The sequence below is a fragment of the Apteryx mantelli genome, unplaced genomic scaffold (assembly GCF_036417845.1).
Source record: "Apteryx mantelli isolate bAptMan1 unplaced genomic scaffold, bAptMan1.hap1 HAP1_SCAFFOLD_40, whole genome shotgun sequence".
NCBI lineage: Eukaryota > Metazoa > Chordata > Aves > Apterygiformes > Apterygidae > Apteryx > Apteryx mantelli.
Window position 1 is genome coordinate 223,979 of NW_027118755.1, and position 18,635 is coordinate 242,613.

Here is an 18,635-nt window from a genome sequence, read left to right on the forward strand (position 1 = left end):
TCTGTCGGAGGACCTCCAGGATGTGATGATGATTGACCGAATCAAAGGTTTTCGCCAGGTCCGCAAAGACAACCACCAGCGTCTTGTGATCTTTCTTGGCGTGCCTGATGAGCACTTGCAGGAGCTTTAAATTTTCTGCACAGCCTGGGGCAGCAATAAACCCTCTTTGGCGGCTGTTAATTGGACAGGCTCGCCGCAGCAGTGCTGTTGAGATCCGTGAGAACAGTCTTAAGATTACGACCCGATGGTAATAGGCCGCCAATTATTCATGTCCTCGATCTTACTCGGATCCGCGGATTTTGGTATTAAAGTTGTTCTACATTCTTTGATCCCATCTGGGATCCTTCCAGCCAGCAGCCATAGGTTGAACAATTCAGCCAATTGGCTCCCCTGAGGGTCCTTTTTAATAATGTCCCTCAGGAAGAGACCATCTGGTCCGGGTGCGGAGTTCTTATTCATTTCCGCGATGTTCTTCATGACCTCCTTTGAGGAGATCATTTCTTTGAATGCAGAGTTTTCCGCTATTCCAGCACTCCGGAAAGCACCCAAGCCAGGAAATGGGGATCCCTCTTCCCATTTCCTCTGAAACGAGCCATATAGCTCGCTCATTGGAAGGGGGCACTGCAGTGCCTCGATGTTATCCAGAATGATACCAGCGAGCTTCTTGCGATCTATCTCAAAGAGCCGCTGGTATCGCAGGTATAATCCCCTTCTCACTGCCCTGTTCTTTATCCATCTCCTTTCCTTCTTCACAGGTGCGGGTTTTACTTGGTGCTTTCTTCTTTGTTTCAATTTTGTTGCGGCGATCTGCCCCGCCAGCTGTGTCAGCCACTCTTCCGCCGACACTTCGATGATTCTCCGGGCCTCCTCTCCATCCTCTACGATCCTCTTGTATGCAACCATTTGGCTTGTTGGTAAGGAACCTGCTCGTATCCTTTCTGTTATAATCTTTCTATATTCCATTCTTATCCTCGCATTCCTTTCCTTCTCTGCCGGGGGCTCCCCACCGCGCTCTATTGCTGCTCTTCTTGGCGGTGCCGCAGTCTTGGCACTAGCCGCAAGCTGCCGTCTTTTGTCACTGATCTGCTTCGCCGTTTTTGTGGGCAAATGCTCCCTGATCGCTTTGTTGACGAAGCGCTCGGTCTTAAACTTCTCTTCCAATTTTAGCAGTAGAGCCGTCTCTTCCTCTGTCCAGCAGCTCTTGTGCATTCCTCGCAGGCTCTTTTCCTTCGGTCGAGTTGCTTCAATCCGCTCCAGATTTCTAGTTAGTGGGTGCATAAGTCTTTTATGCTGTGATATGCCGCTCTTGGTTTTAAATTTTCGATTACATTCCCCACAGTGCCAAATTCCAGGTTCCTCCGGGGCTTCTTCCTGATTCTGAGTATCTGGAGCTCCCTGGCATTTCGGGAAGTGGCAGGCAATACTGTGGTGTTTGATATTTGTCCTCCCACAATGGGAACACTGAAAGAGGATTCGTTGCCGACCGTGGGCTCTCTTGAGATGACTGATTAGAGCCGCAACTTTCCCCATCCTGATACCACAGCAAGGACATGCTGGATGTTGATCTGCGATCTTCACGACTGGTGTTCCCACATCAGTCATTTCCCCCCATTGCATCAAGGATGGGATTTATAGTATTTATTGGTAGAATTGCAGGGCCGGAGGGAGTTCTTGGTTCCATGTCTATCACATCTTCCTCTGGCGCTTTTTCAGCCCCGATCATTGGTGTTGATTCAACAGGTTCCAAGGCCTCATAAACCTCTGGCAGTTCTTTAGTGCAATTCAAGGTCGGGTTGGGACAAGTCCCTTCCCAACCAGTCACGTCCGAGTTATAAAAGGTCAAATTCTGGGTTAGGTGGACCACCTCCTCTGGTGTTATTCTCGCAGGGCATGCCCTTGCCATTTCCTGGAGGATTTCCCCTGTCTGGGTGGCCACTGAGACATAGTTCACAACCGAAAATTTTATCAGGTTGTCCAGCATGACTGCAGGGGTTCGGGATATCACCAGATGAACCAGCCCCCAAGTTCACCTGATATGCCTTATGTTAGCCCTCAGGCCAAGGGCTTTGGACTCACGACTATTTTACTAGTTCTTGGTCGAATAAATTTTGATTAACCTGAAATTACTATTGAGTGGTCGGTGACTCCAGTCGATAGGGAGGAAGTAACTATAGCACCGAATAACACACTGGGGCAGAGGTCAACTCAGTTACCCACGAATGGGCATCCAGCGGGACCACGAGGAGGTGTGACCTCTGCAGCTAAGCCCAGTTAGTAACTGTGGCCCCCTTTTTTTTTTTTTTTGGCTATTATTGAACCATGAAATATTTCATGGCACCTTTTCCGGGTTGGGATTGGTAGGCAGCCCGTCCGCCCGAGTCAAATTTCGGTGAGCGTCAGTTGGGGACCAGATCTCAAGTCCCAGCTATCCAGGCTCGACCACATGGGAGCCGGGCAAGAGCAAAATTCAGCGGTACAGAAGACAGAGCAAGCTCCAAGTCGTCTGTGTGAAGAATTTTACTGTTGCCTTCCGAAGAAGGACTTTGTATATACAAAGTCATAGTGTGTAAAGTCATATTATAGTTACACATCCTTGCCTTTGCTGGCAAAGATGTGAAGTATGTCCACAGAGGACAGGAGTGCCTTTTGTGAAAGGAGTCTCGCTGTCCTTTTTAAGCGGCTGGTCGAGAGTCCCAGGTCGGCAAGGAAGCTCTCATTGCCTTTGTACCACTTCCCTCTAGCGCCGATTGGAAATCCTACAAACTCCACATCTTCGGTGTTGGTCATCTCTTGCACTTGTTCTTTTAGATGTCAATATTTTCGGACTTTCTCTGCCGTGGCGTCGTCTAGAGATGATAGTCCACTTTCATAGCGAATAGTTACATCCACTACTTTGGCCCGATATTCCTTAACAAAGATCAAATCTGGCTTGAAGAGTTCATTGTTCTTATCTCTGAAGTTTGGTTCGTTATAAACTAACCACCCCAGTCTCTTGGCCTCCTCAGCCAGCATTCCGCATATGATGTTATGTCTGCGGATCCGGGCTTCTTGAACCACCGGGCAGTATCCGATTATGTGCGAACAAGTTTCCCATTCTAAAGGACAATGCCTGCACCCCTTTGGAACTCCTTCTCCCAGCCCACGCGCCAAATACTCACTCGTGGTGTAGACATTGGCCCGTAGCTGTATCGCTGTTAAAAGTTTTCTGTGGAGAATATTGCGATAGTGAACAAGCCAATCATTACTAATGTTATCATTTTCAAAGTTCTTTATACCGCGGCCTTGTGATCTAAGATTGGCCCAGTTTTCTAACTCTCTTTTTCTCCACTTACTAGGAATCGGATATATGGTTTTGGGTGATGACATTTCCCATTCAGATGAAGCCTCGCTGCCTCCCAGTGTCACCGGAATTGTCATCGGGGGTTCTTCTCCGATTGATGGGATTTTATCGGCCTTTCCTCCCGCGGCAATCCAGACTCTGTCATATTCTTTCTGGATCCCCTCTTCAAGAACGATAGATCTTGTGAGGTAATCGGAGGATTGGGCAACCTTTGCAATCGGCGAGCTTGTATGCTTGGGATTTGACTCGCCAGCCGTGCAATTCCTAACCTGCCATCGCTTGTGTTGGTATAAAGGATGGCGTCACATGTGCTGGGAGGTAAGTGAAGCCAGCTCTTCACTGCTGATCTAATTGTTAGGTCTAGGGCTTGGAGGTATGAGGCATTCACTCCAGCATGATCTGCCGCGTATATCACCCGTGGGATTGCATATCTTTTCAAGATTTCTACCTTCTGCATTGGTTTTAATGGGGCTGTCTCGATGTTTTTCACCCATGTGGCAAGCTTTTCCTTCAGCTCCGGCTTAGAGAGTCCAATCCATGGATCGACTCCCAGGCCCAAATATTTCTCGGAGCTGCCAGGCTCAATTAGATGGAGATGTGCTCCTTCAATTTCCCACGGGTCACAGTTGTTAACTGTATAAGAATCTTTTGTGGGCCTTATCATGAACCCGTGGCATTTCTTAGCTTGTACCTTCAGCCCTGTGGTATGACAAAATTCTTCTACCACCTGGATATTCTTCTTCATGCCTTCCCATGAGTCGCTGAGTAGGACCAGATCATCTGCAAATGCCAATGATGATATTGAGCTGTTACCATATTTAAATCCTTCTTTGGTCTCTTCCAGTTTACATAATAGTGGGTCTATTGCTAAATTGAATAGTAATGGGGACATCGGATCGCCTTGCTTTACCCTGGTGAGGATCTTAATCTTTTCAGAGCAGGTTTCTCCTATTTCAAGCCTGGTTGCACAGTTGTTATATGAATCAGCGATGATGTTCATTATATGTTCATCAACACCCTTCTGACTGAGGACCTTTAGGATATGGTGGTGGTTGACCGAGTCGAAAGCTTTCGCTAGGTCCACGAAGACGACAGCCGGCGTCTTGCGATCTTTCTTTGCGTGCTTAATTAGTACTTGCAGGAGCTTTAGATTTTCCGCACAGCCTGGGGCTGAGATAAACCCTCTTTGGCGGTTGTTAATTGGACAGGCTCGCCGCAGCCGTGCTGTTAGGATCCGTGAGAATAATCTTAAGATTACCGACCCGATGGTAATGGGCTGCCAGTTGTTGATGTCATCGATTTTATTTGGATCCGCGGATTTTGGAATTAAGATCGTTCTGCATTCTTTAATCCCATCAGGGATCCTTCCAGCTAGCAGCCATAGATTGAATAATTCAGCCAATTGGCTCCCCTGAGGGTCCTTTTTAATAACATCCCTCAGGGACAGGCCGTGTGGTCCGGGAGCGGAGTTCTTATTCATTTCTGTGATGTTTTTCATGACCTCTTTTGGAGAGATCATTTCTCTGAATGCAGTGTTTTCCGCAATTCCAGCACTTCGGAAAGCACCCAAGCCAGCAAATGGGGATCCCACTTCCCATTTCCTTTGAAACAAGCTATACAGCTCATTCATTGGAAGGGGGCACTTCAGTGCCTCGATGTTGTCCAGAATAATACCAACGAGCTTCTTTCGGTCTATTTCAAAAAGCCGTTGGTATCTAAGATATAGTCCCCTTCTCACCGCCCTGTTCTTCATCCATCTCCGTTCATTCTTCGCAGGTGCGGCTTTTGCTTGGTACTTTCTTCTTTGTTTTAGTTTTGTTGCGGCGATCTTTCCTGCCAGCTGTGATAGCCATTCTCCTGCTGACGCTTCGATGATTGTCTGTGCATCCTTGCTATCCTCTAGTATCTTCTTGTATGCAACCATATGGTTTTTCAATAAGGAACCTGCTCGTATTCTCTCTGATATAATCTTTCTATATTCCGTTTTTATCTTTGCATTCTTTACCTTCTCATCCAGGGGTTCCCCATCGCGCTCTATTGCTGCTCTTCTAGGCGGTGTCGCTGTCTTGACACTTGCCGCGAGCTGCCGTCTTTTATCACTGATCTGCTTCGCTGTTTTCGTGGGCAAATGCTCACCAATCAGTTTATTGACGAAGCGCTCGTTCTTAAACTTCATTTCCAATTCCAGCAGTAGAGCCGTCTCTTCTTCTGTCCAGCAGCTCTTATGCATTCCTCTCAGGCTCTTTTCCTTTGGTTGAGATGCTTCGATCCGCTCTAGATTCCTAGTTTGTGGGTGCATATGTCTTTTATGCTGAGATATGCCGCTCTTGGTTTTGAATATTCGCTTGCATTCCCCACATTGCCATGTTCCAGGTTCCTCCGGGGTTACTTCCTGATTCTGTGTGTCAGTAGCTCCTTGGCATTTTGGGACGTGGCAGGCAATACTATGATGTTTGATATTTGTTCTCCCACAACGGGAACACTGGAAGAGGATTCTTCGCCTACCATGGGCTCTCTTCAGATGGTTGACTAGCGCCGCCGTTTTTCCCATCCTGATACCACAGCAAGGACAAGCTGGATGTTGCATAGGGATCTTCACGATTGGTGTTCCCACATCAGTCGTTTCTCCCGTTGTATCAGGGGTTGGATTTTCAGTATTTATTTGTGGAATTGCTGGGCCAGAGGGAGTTCTTGGTTCCCTGTCTATCTCATCTTCCTCTGGTGCTTTTACAACCCCGATCATTGGTGTTGATTCAACAGGTTCCAAGGCCTCATAAACCTCTGGCAGTTCTTTAGTGCAATTCAAGGTCGGGTTGGGACAAGTCCCTTCCCAACCAGTCACGTCCGAGTTATAAAAGGTCAAATTCTGGGTTAGGTGGACCACCTCCTCTGGTGTTATTCTCGCAGGGCATGCCCTTGCCATTTCCTGGAGGATTTCCCCTGTCTGGGTGGCCACTGAGACATAGTTCACAACCGAAAATTTTATCAGGTTGTCCAGCATGACTGCAGGGGTTCGGGATATCACCAGATGAACCAGCCCCCAAGTTCACCTGATATGCCTTATGTTAGCCCTCAGGCCAAGGGCTTTGGACTCACGACTATTTTACTAGTTCTTGGTCGAATAAATTTTGATTAACCTGAAATTACTATTGAGTGGTCGGTGACTCCAGTCGATAGGGAGGAAGTAACTATAGCACCGAATAACACACTGGGGCAGAGGTCAACTCAGTTACCCACGAATGGGCATCCAGCGGGACCACGAGGAGGTGTGACCTCTGCAGCTAAGCCCAGTTAGTAACTGTGGCCCCCTTTTTTTTTTTTTTTGGCTATTATTGAACCATGAAATATTTCATGGCACCTTTTCCGGGTTGGGATTGGTAGGCAGCCCGTCCGCCCGAGTCAAATTTCGGTGAGCGTCAGTTGGGGACCAGATCTCAAGTCCCAGCTATCCAGGCTCGACCACATGGGAGCCGGGCAAGAGCAAAATTCAGCGGTACAGAAGACAGAGCAAGCTCCAAGTCGTCTGTGTGAAGAATTTTACTGTTGCCTTCCGAAGAAGGACTTTGTATATACAAAGTCATAGTGTGTAAAGTCATATTATAGTTACACATCCTTGCCTTTGCTGGCAAAGATGTGAAGTATGTCCACAGAGGACAGGAGTGCCTTTTGTGAAAGGAGTCTCGCTGTCCTTTTTAAGCGGCTGGTCGAGAGTCCCAGGTCGGCAAGGAAGCTCTCATTGCCTTTGTACCACTTCCCTCTAGCGCCGATTGGAAATCCTACAAACTCCACATCTTCGGTGTTGGTCATCTCTTGCACTTGTTCTTTTAGATGTCAATATTTTCGGACTTTCTCTGCCGTGGCGTCGTCTAGAGATGATAGTCCACTTTCATAGCGAATAGTTACATCCACTACTTTGGCCCGATATTCCTTAACAAAGATCAAATCTGGCTTGAAGAGTTCATTGTTCTTATCTCTGAAGTTTGGTTCGTTATAAACTAACCACCCCAGTCTCTTGGCCTCCTCAGCCAGCATTCCGCATATGATGTTATGTCTGCGGATCCGGGCTTCTTGAACCACCGGGCAGTATCCGATTATGTGCGAACAAGTTTCCCATTCTAAAGGACAATGCCTGCACCCCTTTGGAACTCCTTCTCCCAGCCCACGCGCCAAATACTCACTCGTGGTGTAGACATTGGCCCGTAGCTGTATCGCTGTTAAAAGTTTTCTGTGGAGAATATTGCGATAGTGAACAAGCCAATCATTACTAATGTTATCATTTTCAAAGTTCTTTATACCGCGGCCTTGTGATCTAAGATTGGCCCAGTTTTCTAACTCTCTTTTTCTCCACTTACTAGGAATCGGATATATGGTTTTGGGTGATGACATTTCCCATTCAGATGAAGCCTCGCCGCCTCCCAGTGTCACCGGAATTGTCATCGGGGGTTCTTCTCCGATTGATGGGATTTTATCGGCCTTTCCTCCCGCGGCAATCCAGACTCTGTCATATTCTTTCTGGATCCCCTCTTCAAGAACGATAGATCTTGTGAGGTAATCGGAGGATTGGGCAACCTTTGCAATCGGCGAGCTTGTATGCTTGGGATTTGACTCGCCAGCCGTGCAATTCCTAACCTGCCATCGCTTGTGTTGGTATAAAGGATGGCGTCACATGTGCTGGGAGGTAAGTGAAGCCAGCTCTTCACTGCTGATCTAATTGTTAGGTCTAGGGCTTGGAGGTATGAGGCATTCACTCCAGCATGATCTGCCGCGTATATCACCCGTGGGATTGCATATCTTTTCAAGATTTCTACCTTCTGCATTGGTTTTAATGGGGCTGTCTCGATGTTTTTCACCCATGTGGCAAGCTTTTCCTTCAGCTCCGGCTTAGAGAGTCCAATCCATGGATCGACTCCCAGGCCCAAATATTTCTCGGAGCTGCCAGGCTCAATTAGATGGAGATGTGCTCCTTCAATTTCCCACGGGTCACAGTTGTTAACTGTATAAGAATCTTTTGTGGGCCTTATCATGAACCCGTGGCATTTCTTAGCTTGTACCTTCAGCCCTGTGGTATGACAAAATTCTTCTACCACCTGGATATTCTTCTTCATGCCTTCCCATGAGTCGCTGAGTAGGACCAGATCATCTGCAAATGCCAATGATGATATTGAGCTGTTACCATATTTAAATCCTTCTTTGGTCTCTTCCAGTTTACATAATAGTGGGTCTATTGCTAAATTGAATAGTAATGGGGACATCGGATCGCCTTGCTTTACCCTGGTGAGGATCTTAATCTTTTCAGAGCAGGTTTCTCCTATTTCAAGCCTGGTTGCACAGTTGTTATATGAATCAGCGATGATGTTCATTATATGTTCATCAACACCCTTCTGACTGAGGACCTTTAGGATATGGTGGTGGTTGACCGAGTCGAAAGCTTTCGCTAGGTCCACGAAGACGACAGCCGGCGTCTTGCGATCTTTCTTTGCGTGCTTAATTAGTACTTGCAGGAGCTTTAGATTTTCCGCACAGCCTGGGGCTGAGATAAACCCTCTTTGGCGGTTGTTAATTGGACAGGCTCGCCGCAGCCGTGCTGTTAGGATCCGTGAGAATAATCTTAAGATTACCGACCCGATGGTAATGGGCTGCCAGTTGTTGATGTCATCGATTTTATTTGGATCCGCGGATTTTGGAATTAAGATCGTTCTGCATTCTTTGATCCCATCAGGGATCCTTCCAGCTAGCAGCCATAGATTGAATAATTCAGCCAATTGGCTCCCCTGAGGGTCCTTTTTAATAACATCCCTCAGGGACAGGCCGTGTGGTCCGGGAGCGGAGTTCTTATTCATTTCTGTGATGTTTTTCATGACCTCTTTTGGAGAGATCATTTCTCTGAATGCAGTGTTTTCCGCAATTCCAGCACTTCGGAAAGCACCCAAGCCAACGAAAGGGGATCCCACTTCCCATTTCCTTTGAAACGAGCTATACAGCTCATTCATTGGAAGGGGGCACTTCAGTGCCTCGATGTTGTCCAGAATAATACCAACGAGCTTCTTTCGGTCTATTTCAAAAAGCCGTTGGTATCTAAGATATAGTCCCCTTCTCACCGCCCTGTTCTTCATCCATCTCCGTTCATTCTTCGCAGGTGCGGCTTTTGCTTGGTACTTTCTTCTTCGTTTTAGTTTTGTTGCGGCGATCTTTCCTGCCAGCTGTGATAGCCATTCTCCTGCTGACGCTTCGATGATTGTCTGTGCATCCTCGCTATCCTCTAGTATCTTCTTGTATGCAACCATATGGTTTTTCAATAAGGAACCTGCTCGTATTCTCTCTGATATAATCTTTCTATATTCCGTTTTTATCTTTGCATTCTTTACCTTCTCATCCAGGGGTTCCCCATCGCGCTCTATTGCTGCTCTTCTAGGCGGTGTCGCTGTCTTGACACTCGCTGCGAGCTGCCGTCTTTTATCACTGATCTGCTTCGCCGTTTTCGTGGGCAAATGCTCCCTGATCAGTTTGTTGACGAAGCGCTCGTTCTTAAACTTCATTTCCAATTCCAGCAGTAGAGCCGTCTCTTCTTCTGTCCAGCAGCTCTTATGCATTCCTCTCAGGCTCTTTTCCTTTGGTTGAGATGCTTCGATCTGCTCTAGATTCCTAGTTTGTGGGTGCATATGTCTTTTATGCTGAGATATGCCGCTCTTGGTTTTGAATATTCGCTTGCGTTCCCCACATTGCCATGTTCCAGGTTCCTCCAGGGTTACTTCCTGATTCTGTGTGTCAGTAGCTCCTTGGCATTTTGGGATGTGGCAGGCAATACTATGATGTTTGATATTTGTTCTCCCGCAACGGGAACACTGGAAGAGGATTCTTCGCCTACCATGGGCTCTCTTCAGATGGTTGACTAGCGCCGCCGTTTTTCCCATCCTGATACCACAGCAAGGACATGCTGGATGTTGCATAGGGATCTTCACGATTGGTGTTCCCACATCAGTCGTTTCTCCCGTTGTATCAGGGGTTGGATTTTCAGTATTTATTTGTGGAATTGCTGGGCCAGAGGGAGTTCTTGGTTCCCTGTCTATCTCATCTTCCTCTGGTGCTTTTACAACCCCGATCATTGGTGATGATTCGACAGGTTTCAAGGCCTCATAGACCTCTGGCAGTTCTTCAATGCAATTAAAGACAGTCACAGTTACTCCCGCCATTTACCCGCACTTCATGGAATTTCTTCCCTTTGACCTTCAGAGCACTGGGCAGAAATCACATCGCGTCAACACCCGCTGTGGGCCTTCGCGATGCTTTGTTTTAATTAAACAGATTCCCTTGGTCTGCACCAGTTCTAAGTCGGCTGCTAGGCGCCAGCTGAGGCAGGGCGCTGGCCCGGGGACCCCGGTGTTAGAGAATATTGAACTGAAGCTGTCTAGAATTAATTGCTTAGCATGACTTGCTTAGCATTAGTAGCTAAATTTGCTGAAGCCTTAGGCCTCAGGCTGTGAACTTGCTGTGAACTTTTACCTAGATAAGTAAAAGGGGGCCCCAGAGCTGGTTCAAGCTGGAGAGATAAAGAAGTTACACTGACAGCAGGAGTAGCCAACCTTGAAGATAAGAAGCAGCCTGCCTAGAGACAATGAAGGGGCCCAGTGAAGAAGGGGAAGACCCCAGACCTAATTATTACATTGGTCCAAACTATCGCTTAAGGGGTGGGGAATTTAGATTGTAAGGGTATAATTGCCCAGGGATTTCTTTGTTCGGGGTCCTTCTTTGGAGGCACCCAGCTCGAGCTGTAATTACTGCACGTGTATCATTAAATTTTATTTTTCTTCAATCTGACTTCGAACTTCTGCCTCAGCAGGAACCTAGGGTCGGACCCTGTTATGGAGGCCGGTGAGCCTGATTTTCCATAACACCCAGCTCCCCCCCCATCGCCGGCAGCCACGCGTGCGCAGGGGCACCCCCAGCCCCCGCTGACGGGTGGGGGGGGGCGGCAGCGGCTGCTGGGGCTCAGGGAGGAGGGAGGGAGGGGGCGGGCGGTGCCCGCTGCAGCTGGGGCGATCCATGGGAAGGGCCCGGCGCGCATCCAGAGTCGCCGCCGCTGCCCCGCGCCCGCCCGGGGGACAGGTGGGGCTCACGGCGCCTCGTCCAGCCCTTTTGGATTGCTTGGAGAGCTTCTTCCTCTCCCTGGCTTCTTGCATGCTTTGTTTGCTTAGGTCGGTTTTTGCTTGCTCCTTTTTGGTGTCGTGTTGTTTTTTGTTTTGTTGTTGTTTCTTTCCTTGTTTGTGGTTTGTTTTTTTTTTAATGGGTGTTAGAGGAATGCAGGGCCAGGCCACCCAGCCCCCCAGCACACCACCTGCCTAAAACTCCTAAAGTCACAAGGATCACGAGACCTCACTCTTACGGTCCACAGTTGTACTGAAGAGCAAGAATAAGCAAGCTTCTGGCTTCCCCCAGCTTGCCTTAGGACATCCATGTTACTAGTTGACAGCTGTACCACCCCATTCACTGGTGCCCTGGCCACAGCATGGGCTGCATTTCCACAGGGCCTCCTGCTTCCTCTGCACCTCCTATGTCTCTTTGCAGTGGCAAACTAGAGTCAAGCTCAACAGGCTCGCTCTTCTTTCCTTGCTGATTCCACCAGGCCTTTTCCCCTAGTCAGGGATTAGCTGGAGACAACCAAGGCCCTGAGTGCACTAAGAGGCCTTCAGTGGAAGCCTTCATTGCTCTGACCAGCCTCATCTGGGGCCTCCACCCACCCACTCTGCTCAGGGGCTCTATTAAGGCTCGGCACATCACAGGCGTGCAGGTTGTGTTGACTTCCCCTGTGCCCAGAGCATCCTTGCTCCCCAGCTCACTGAACCCTTTCATGAGCATTAAGCAAGGGTAAGGGGGCTCATCAGTCCAGTGACCCTAATGCTCCCTGCTTCCTCAGAGCCCTTCCCAACACATATCAGCTGCTCAGCTGTCATCTCCTGGCTCTCCAGGATGGCCCTAGACTGGGTTACTCCCTTCATGCAGCAGAAGCAGCTTATTCTGCAGACCCTGAGGACCTCTTTGTGGCTTGTCAGTGTGCAGCTGTGGCTGAGCTAACCTTGCTGGAGCTCTGGCAGGGGACTCACTCAGCTGCTGACTGTCCACTACAAGTGAGGAAGTTGGCTGGGGCAGCAGGGTGGGGAGAATGGCCAGGGTGGATCCTCCCCAGAGCCTGAGGCAGCTCTCAGACCTGCCTCTCTCTGTGGACAGCCACCTCATGGAATGCCTGAGAGTGCAGTGGGACCCTTGGGGGAGCCCAGCCATGCTTTTCCTCACCTCCTCCCCCTTAGCACTCCTTACTGCACCAGCAAATCTCCTGCTCCTACTGGTGCCAAGGGAGGATGGTTGCAGGTGTACACCCTAGAGCCTCACCTCACCCCACCCCTTATCATTGCCCTCCCTCATGGGCACACAATCCAAACCACTGCTCTGGTGGACTTGGGGGTTTGCCACACTCTTGTGGCCTCTGAATTTGTCCAGAGTGCCCACAGCCTCACCCAGCCATAGCTGATCCCAAATATGGTCAGTGCAGTAGATAGGATGAGTCCCCGGGGGGTGGGGGGGTGGGGAGGGGACCGTTGCCCATGAATCCATTCTTCTGACCACAACTACGACACCTGGACATTCTGAGATGGTAGTCCTTCCCCATCTGGCATACAGCCTTCTCTCCAGTCATCTTCAGCTTGCCCTGGTTACAGAAGCACAACCATAGACTTTACAGAAAATGGGAATCCTTTCACTTCCCTGCAGGCAGACATTACTCAAAGGCCTGTATATTTGGGATTGGACTTGCCAGCTGCGCAACCCCCAAGGTGCCATCCCTAGCACTGGCATAAAAGGAGCCACAAGTGCTGGAAGGTAAGTGAAACCAGTTCTTCACTGCTGTTCTTATGGCCAAGTCAAGGGAAAGCAACTATATGGCCTTTGTATCAAAGTGATCCATTGAAGACACCAGTTGAGGGATCATGCATTTAAAATCTCCACCTTCTGTGGTGGTTTCCATGCCCCCTCCCCCCTCCCTTCCCCTCTTCATATTTACCAGCCAGGAGTGAAGTTTCTCTTGTAACTCCAATTTAGATAGGTCAACCCAAGGGTTCACCCAGAGGCCCAAATGCTTCTCGGAGTTGCCCAGTTCTATCATGTTCAGCTTCAAACTGCTCACTACCCATGGGTCACCATCACTGATAGTAGGCAAGTCTTTTGTGGTCCTAGTGTAAAACCCATGGAACTTTTCACCTTGCATCCTCAGCCCTCTTAGTTTACCGAGTTCCTCCACCACTGTGATGTTTCCTTGCATCCCATCCCAGGAGTCACTTAATAAAGCTAGATCATCTGTGAAGGCCAGAGTTGGAACCTTGTTGCTGTTGTGCCAAAACCCTCTTCCCAGCTCTTCTAATCAGCATGACAATGGGTCTATTAACAGATTGAACAGCACTGAGGCAATGGCATCTCTGTTTTACTCTGGTGAGGATCTTAATACCATCTGACTGATTTTCCTTCACCTCCAGCTGAGTCCAGCTGATGATGCCTATTCCATGTTCATCAACACCTTTCTGTTTCAGGGCCTGAGGAATATGCTGATGACTCACCAGGTCAAGAGCTTTCACTAGATCCATGAAGACAACTCTCAGAGGCTTGTGTTCCCTTTTGGCATTTTTAATCAGTATCTGAAGCACCTTGAAATGTTCAAACACCTGGGGGCTGACATAAAGCCCCTTTGACAGCTGTTAATCAGAGATGCCTTTGTCAGCCCTGCTGTTAAGATTCTTAAAATAGCCTCACATTAATCAACCTGATGGTAATGGGTCATCAGTTCTTAATATCTAGATGTTCTACTGGGTCAGCAGATTTTGGCATTAACATAGTTCTGCATTCCTTGACCCCCTCTGGGATCTTGCTGGACACCAGCCAAAGATTATAGTTTTCTGCCAGCCTGATGCCTTGTGAGTCTTCTCTGATGAGATCCCTCAGACTTAGGCAGTCCAATACAGGTGCAGAGCTCTTATTCATTTCACAGAATCACAGAATGGTTGAGGTTGGAAGGGACCTCTGGAGATCATCTAGTCCAACACACCTGCTCAAGCAGGGTCACCATACAGCATGTTACACAGGATCGCGTCGAGGTGGCTTTTGAATATCTCCAGAGAAGAAGACTCCACAACCTCTCTGGGCAACCTGTTCCAGTGCTCTGTCACCCTCATGGTCAAGAAGTTTTTCCTCATGTTCAGATGGAACTGTCTGTGCTTCTGTTTGTGCCTGTTGCCTCACATCCTGTCACTGGGCACCACTGACAAGAGTCTGGTCCCATCCTCTTGACACCCTCCCTTAAGATATTTGTACACATTAATAAGATCTCCTCTCAGCCTTCTCTTCTCCAGGCTAAACAGGCCAGCTCTTTCAGTCTTTCCTCATAAGAGAGATGTTCCAGTCCCCTAATCATCTTCGTAGCCCTTCACTGGACTTGCTCCAGTAGTGCCACATCCCTCCTGCACTGGGGAGCCCAGAACTGGAGACAGTACTGCAGGTGTGGCCTCAGCAGGGCTGAGGAGAGGAGGAGGATCCCCTCCCTCGACCTGCTGGCAACACTCTTCCTGATGCACCCCAGGATACCATTGGCCTTCTTGGCCACAAGGGCACATTTCTGGCTCATGCTTAACCTGGTGTCCACCAGCACTCCCAGGTCCTTCTCGGCAGAGCTGCTTTCCAGCAGGTCAATTCCCAACCTGAACTGGTGCATGGGGTTATTCCTCCCTCAGTGCAAGACTCTGCACTTGCCTTTGTTGAACTTCATGAGGTTCCTCTCTGTCCAGCTTAGGAACGTCGAGTCGAGTTCTGCCTGGATGTCTGACTCCTGCGTCCGACCCATGCCTCCAACAGCCTCCCATTAGTGACCCCTCCTCATGGTTCCCAGGGCTCCCCATGCAGCTTGTAGTGTAAGTAAGTCCTTTATTAAACCTATCCTGTTTAGCCCCTTATGAACCTTGAGTGTCTCTTTCCACCAGTATCCGACCCTCTCTTGCCTGCCTTGCGGTCACATTGTGATATCCAGGAAGCCTTAATGCAATCTCAGTGGATATGGATGCCCATATCAATGTAACAGCACTGGTGTCCATGGAAGCATTCACAGGTGACTGGCAGGATGGTATTCCAGGCACTGAGGTCTTGTTGCACTGTGCCATTGTGAGAATGGAAAAACTTCACCATGTGAAGATGCTCCCTTACAGGCACTTATGTGCAGCAGGAGTCAGGGGCTGTAAACACCTTTGGCATCCTGAGGGCATTGATGGTTGTCAAGCTGAATTACACTCAGGTGCTAGGACATCTGAAGCAACACTGCATTCCTACTTCTAGAGCTGATTTGAGTTTCTGAATCATTCTAAGAAGTTCCCGTTTGCCTTCATGCGTATCATATCCATTCGTACCACAGACTAGCAACAAGCGCCTGTATATAACTAAAATATTCACACATAAATGGTCTCATGTATGTTATCAGAGGTTGTATGCTAAAGTTTTGAATGAGAAACTACAGGAAATGCTTAGATATCACCAGAGTAATCCTAAAACCTTTTCATAGCCTTAATCATCTTAGCTATCCTGTGCACAGAACAGCCCTGAGAACAATGGTTCCAGTACAAGTGTTCAGGTAATGGACTGAGTCAGGAGTATGAGATCTTATATCAGCTTCATCTCTGAAGCATACATATTCTGAAAACACTCCCTGAATGCGTGTGTCTACCATTGCATTATCAGGTGTTATTTTAGGTATTTGAGGTCTTAAAAAAAGTCATCACAGTTTGTTATCTCCATCTTTAGAAGTTAAAAATACATAAATAAATAAATAAAATAAGGACTATAAAGGGGGCAAAAGATGTTAAGTCAGAGACAGAGGTGAACTGTGTAGTTGTATCAGGTCCAATGAAGCCATGATACCTACTCAACCTATTATACTTGGGAATTTCAAAAAGATGTAACAAACTTGTTGGAAATTTTCCCTTTAAAACTGCTAGTCTTTCTGAGAAGTAGGTGTTGTAAACTTGCATATTTCTTTTTTTTTTTTTTTTGGATTCTACACCTTCCTCGTGCTTATGAGAGCTTGCTGTACAAATAATCATTACCAATATTAACAGGATGTGGCTAGAAGAAGAGGAAAACTAACTGTTATTTTATCAGTGATCAGTTCAACTCCCCACAGCATCATTAGATTTCTGTGTCCCTGAAACGCTGTGCCTTGATGTTTTCAGAACTGAAGTCCCATAAGATTCAGAGGCTTGATCCCAAGAGGAGTTATCAGAGAGACAGAAATTTTCCTTTGCTGGAAATAAATGTGATACTGTTTCAGTGGCAGAGAGTACTGTATAAAGGTTTTCTGACTCCACTGAACAGCTCTTCAGAATTAATCCTCTTTGAAAGCAGTGTATTATATGTGAGCCACTATACTACTATAGTTCTTCCAGCTTCGGGAGAGATACAGTTTATTCAGCTAGGAATTGGAATGAAGAAACCATATTAGAGGACCCTTCTTTGATTTAAAAAAGGAAAACCTGCAGGATTTCAGAGTAATCTTCATGTAAACATTAGGTAACCAACCTTCCTTCCTTCCTTCCTCCCTTCCTTCCTTCCTTCCTGCCTGCTTCTCTTTCTTCCTCATAATTTTCTTTTCTCGCTATTTTCAAACATGTCATTCCTTTCAGTGAGCCGGTACACAGGTGGCAGTTCCAGCATCAGTATTGACCACATGGGTTACAACAGTTCCAGTATTCATTGAAAAGCTGGGGTGGGAAATCAAGGAATTCTTTTGTGTCCCTTTCCAGACTCAGTATCTGATCTTTTCCATTTATGAGGCAGCATCAGCTGATGATGCATCTCATGGAAGAGGACTCTGTGAAATGGATATAGCAGCTCAGGACAGAAAGATAGGAAGTTACTGCTAAGTTATTCTCTCTTTCCCTGCAGGGATGGAAAACCAGACAGAGGTGAGGAAGTTCATCCTCCTTGGCCTGACCAGCCTTCAAGGGCTACAGAAATTCCTGTTCATGCTGTTCTTGCTGCTGTACCTGTCTACCCTGCTGGGGAATATGGCAATCATGACTGTAGTGGCATGTGAACCCCGGCTACATACCCCCATGTACTTTTTCCTCTTCAACCTCTCCTGCCTAGATATTTTCTTATCCACAGTTACCGTGCCCAAGGTGCTGGATGGGTTCCTTTCAGGGCACCAGGGCATTTCTTACACTGGCTGCCTAAGCCAGCTTCACTTCTCCTACTTCGTGGGAAGCAGCGAAGCTTTGCTTCTGGCTGTCATGGCCTATGACCGCTATGTGGCCATCTGCAACCCCCTGCGCTACATCCTGATCATGAGCCCACGGGCCTGCCTGCTGCTGGCTGTAGGCACTTGGACTACTGGCTTCCTTCATGCTCTGATGCACACAGTCATGACCTCCCAGCTCCATTTCTGTGGCCCCAACCACATCCAGCACTACTTCTGTGACATCAAGCCTGTGGTGAGACTCGCCTGCAGTAGCAGCCAGCTCAACCTGAACCTTCTCAACACCATCACAGGGAGTATTGCAATAGGCCCCTTTGTCTTCATACTCTTTTCTTACCTGTACATTTTTTCCTTCCTCCGACTGAAAGTCCAGTCCAAGGAGGGCAGGAGGAAAGCCTTCTCCACTTGCATCTCCCATCTCACAGTGGTGGCCTTATTCTATGTCCCTATTATTTTTAACTATGTGCCACCTTCCTTAAGGAATTCACCCAAGAGGACAATGATAGTCACCGTTATGTATACTGTTGTCACGCCAGTCCTCAATCCTTTGATCTACACCCTGAGGAATGTGGAGGTGAAACGTGCCCTAAAGAGAAGACTTTTCTCCAGAGAGTTTCTAGCACAGAAAATGTTCTGCCTTGCAGCTTGTGTGGGGTAGTAGGCAATGGACAATGCAATGAGAGGAGCTTTTGGCTCAAGAATGTGTTGTGCAGAAATCCGCTTTTCACTGTCAATGGCCTGGGTCCCTTCAGAAATACCCTACATACTGGATATGGTCTTGGGCATGACAGTGGAACATTGGCAGATTTCCCAAGCAGAAGTACATGGGTTATGAAAGTGCTAATCAGCCACAAACAGCAGAATGATGAGGATGTTCCCAGACATGGTCACAATGTAAATCATGAGGAAGACTAGAAAGAGCAGTATTGACATTTGTAAAGGTTTCCAAATGCCAGTAGGATGATTTTCCTGACCTGGTTTTAATGTCCTCATTCATTTTTTGCCACAAATTGCACC

General features: G+C 47.8%; 1 protein-coding gene and 1 long non-coding RNA gene across 2 annotated transcripts; both read left to right on the top strand.

Moving 5' to 3' along the window:
- Positions 1 to 824: 824 nt before the first annotated feature.
- LOC136996511 (uncharacterized) lies at positions 825 to 11,150 on the top strand. The gene is made up of 2 exons (XR_010887566.1): positions 825 to 914; positions 10,845 to 11,150. It is a non-coding gene; the product is annotated as an uncharacterized lncRNA (long non-coding RNA).
- A 6,157-nt stretch (positions 11,151 to 17,307) lies between these two features.
- Positions 17,308 to 18,213, top strand: LOC136996508 (olfactory receptor 12D1-like; the record flags this gene model as incomplete). The annotated part of the gene is made up of 1 exon (XM_067317434.1): positions 17,308 to 18,213. A coding segment is annotated over exon 1 (906 nt), but the record flags the coding sequence as incomplete, so codon positions are not given.
- Positions 18,214 to 18,635: the final 422 nt, after the last annotated feature.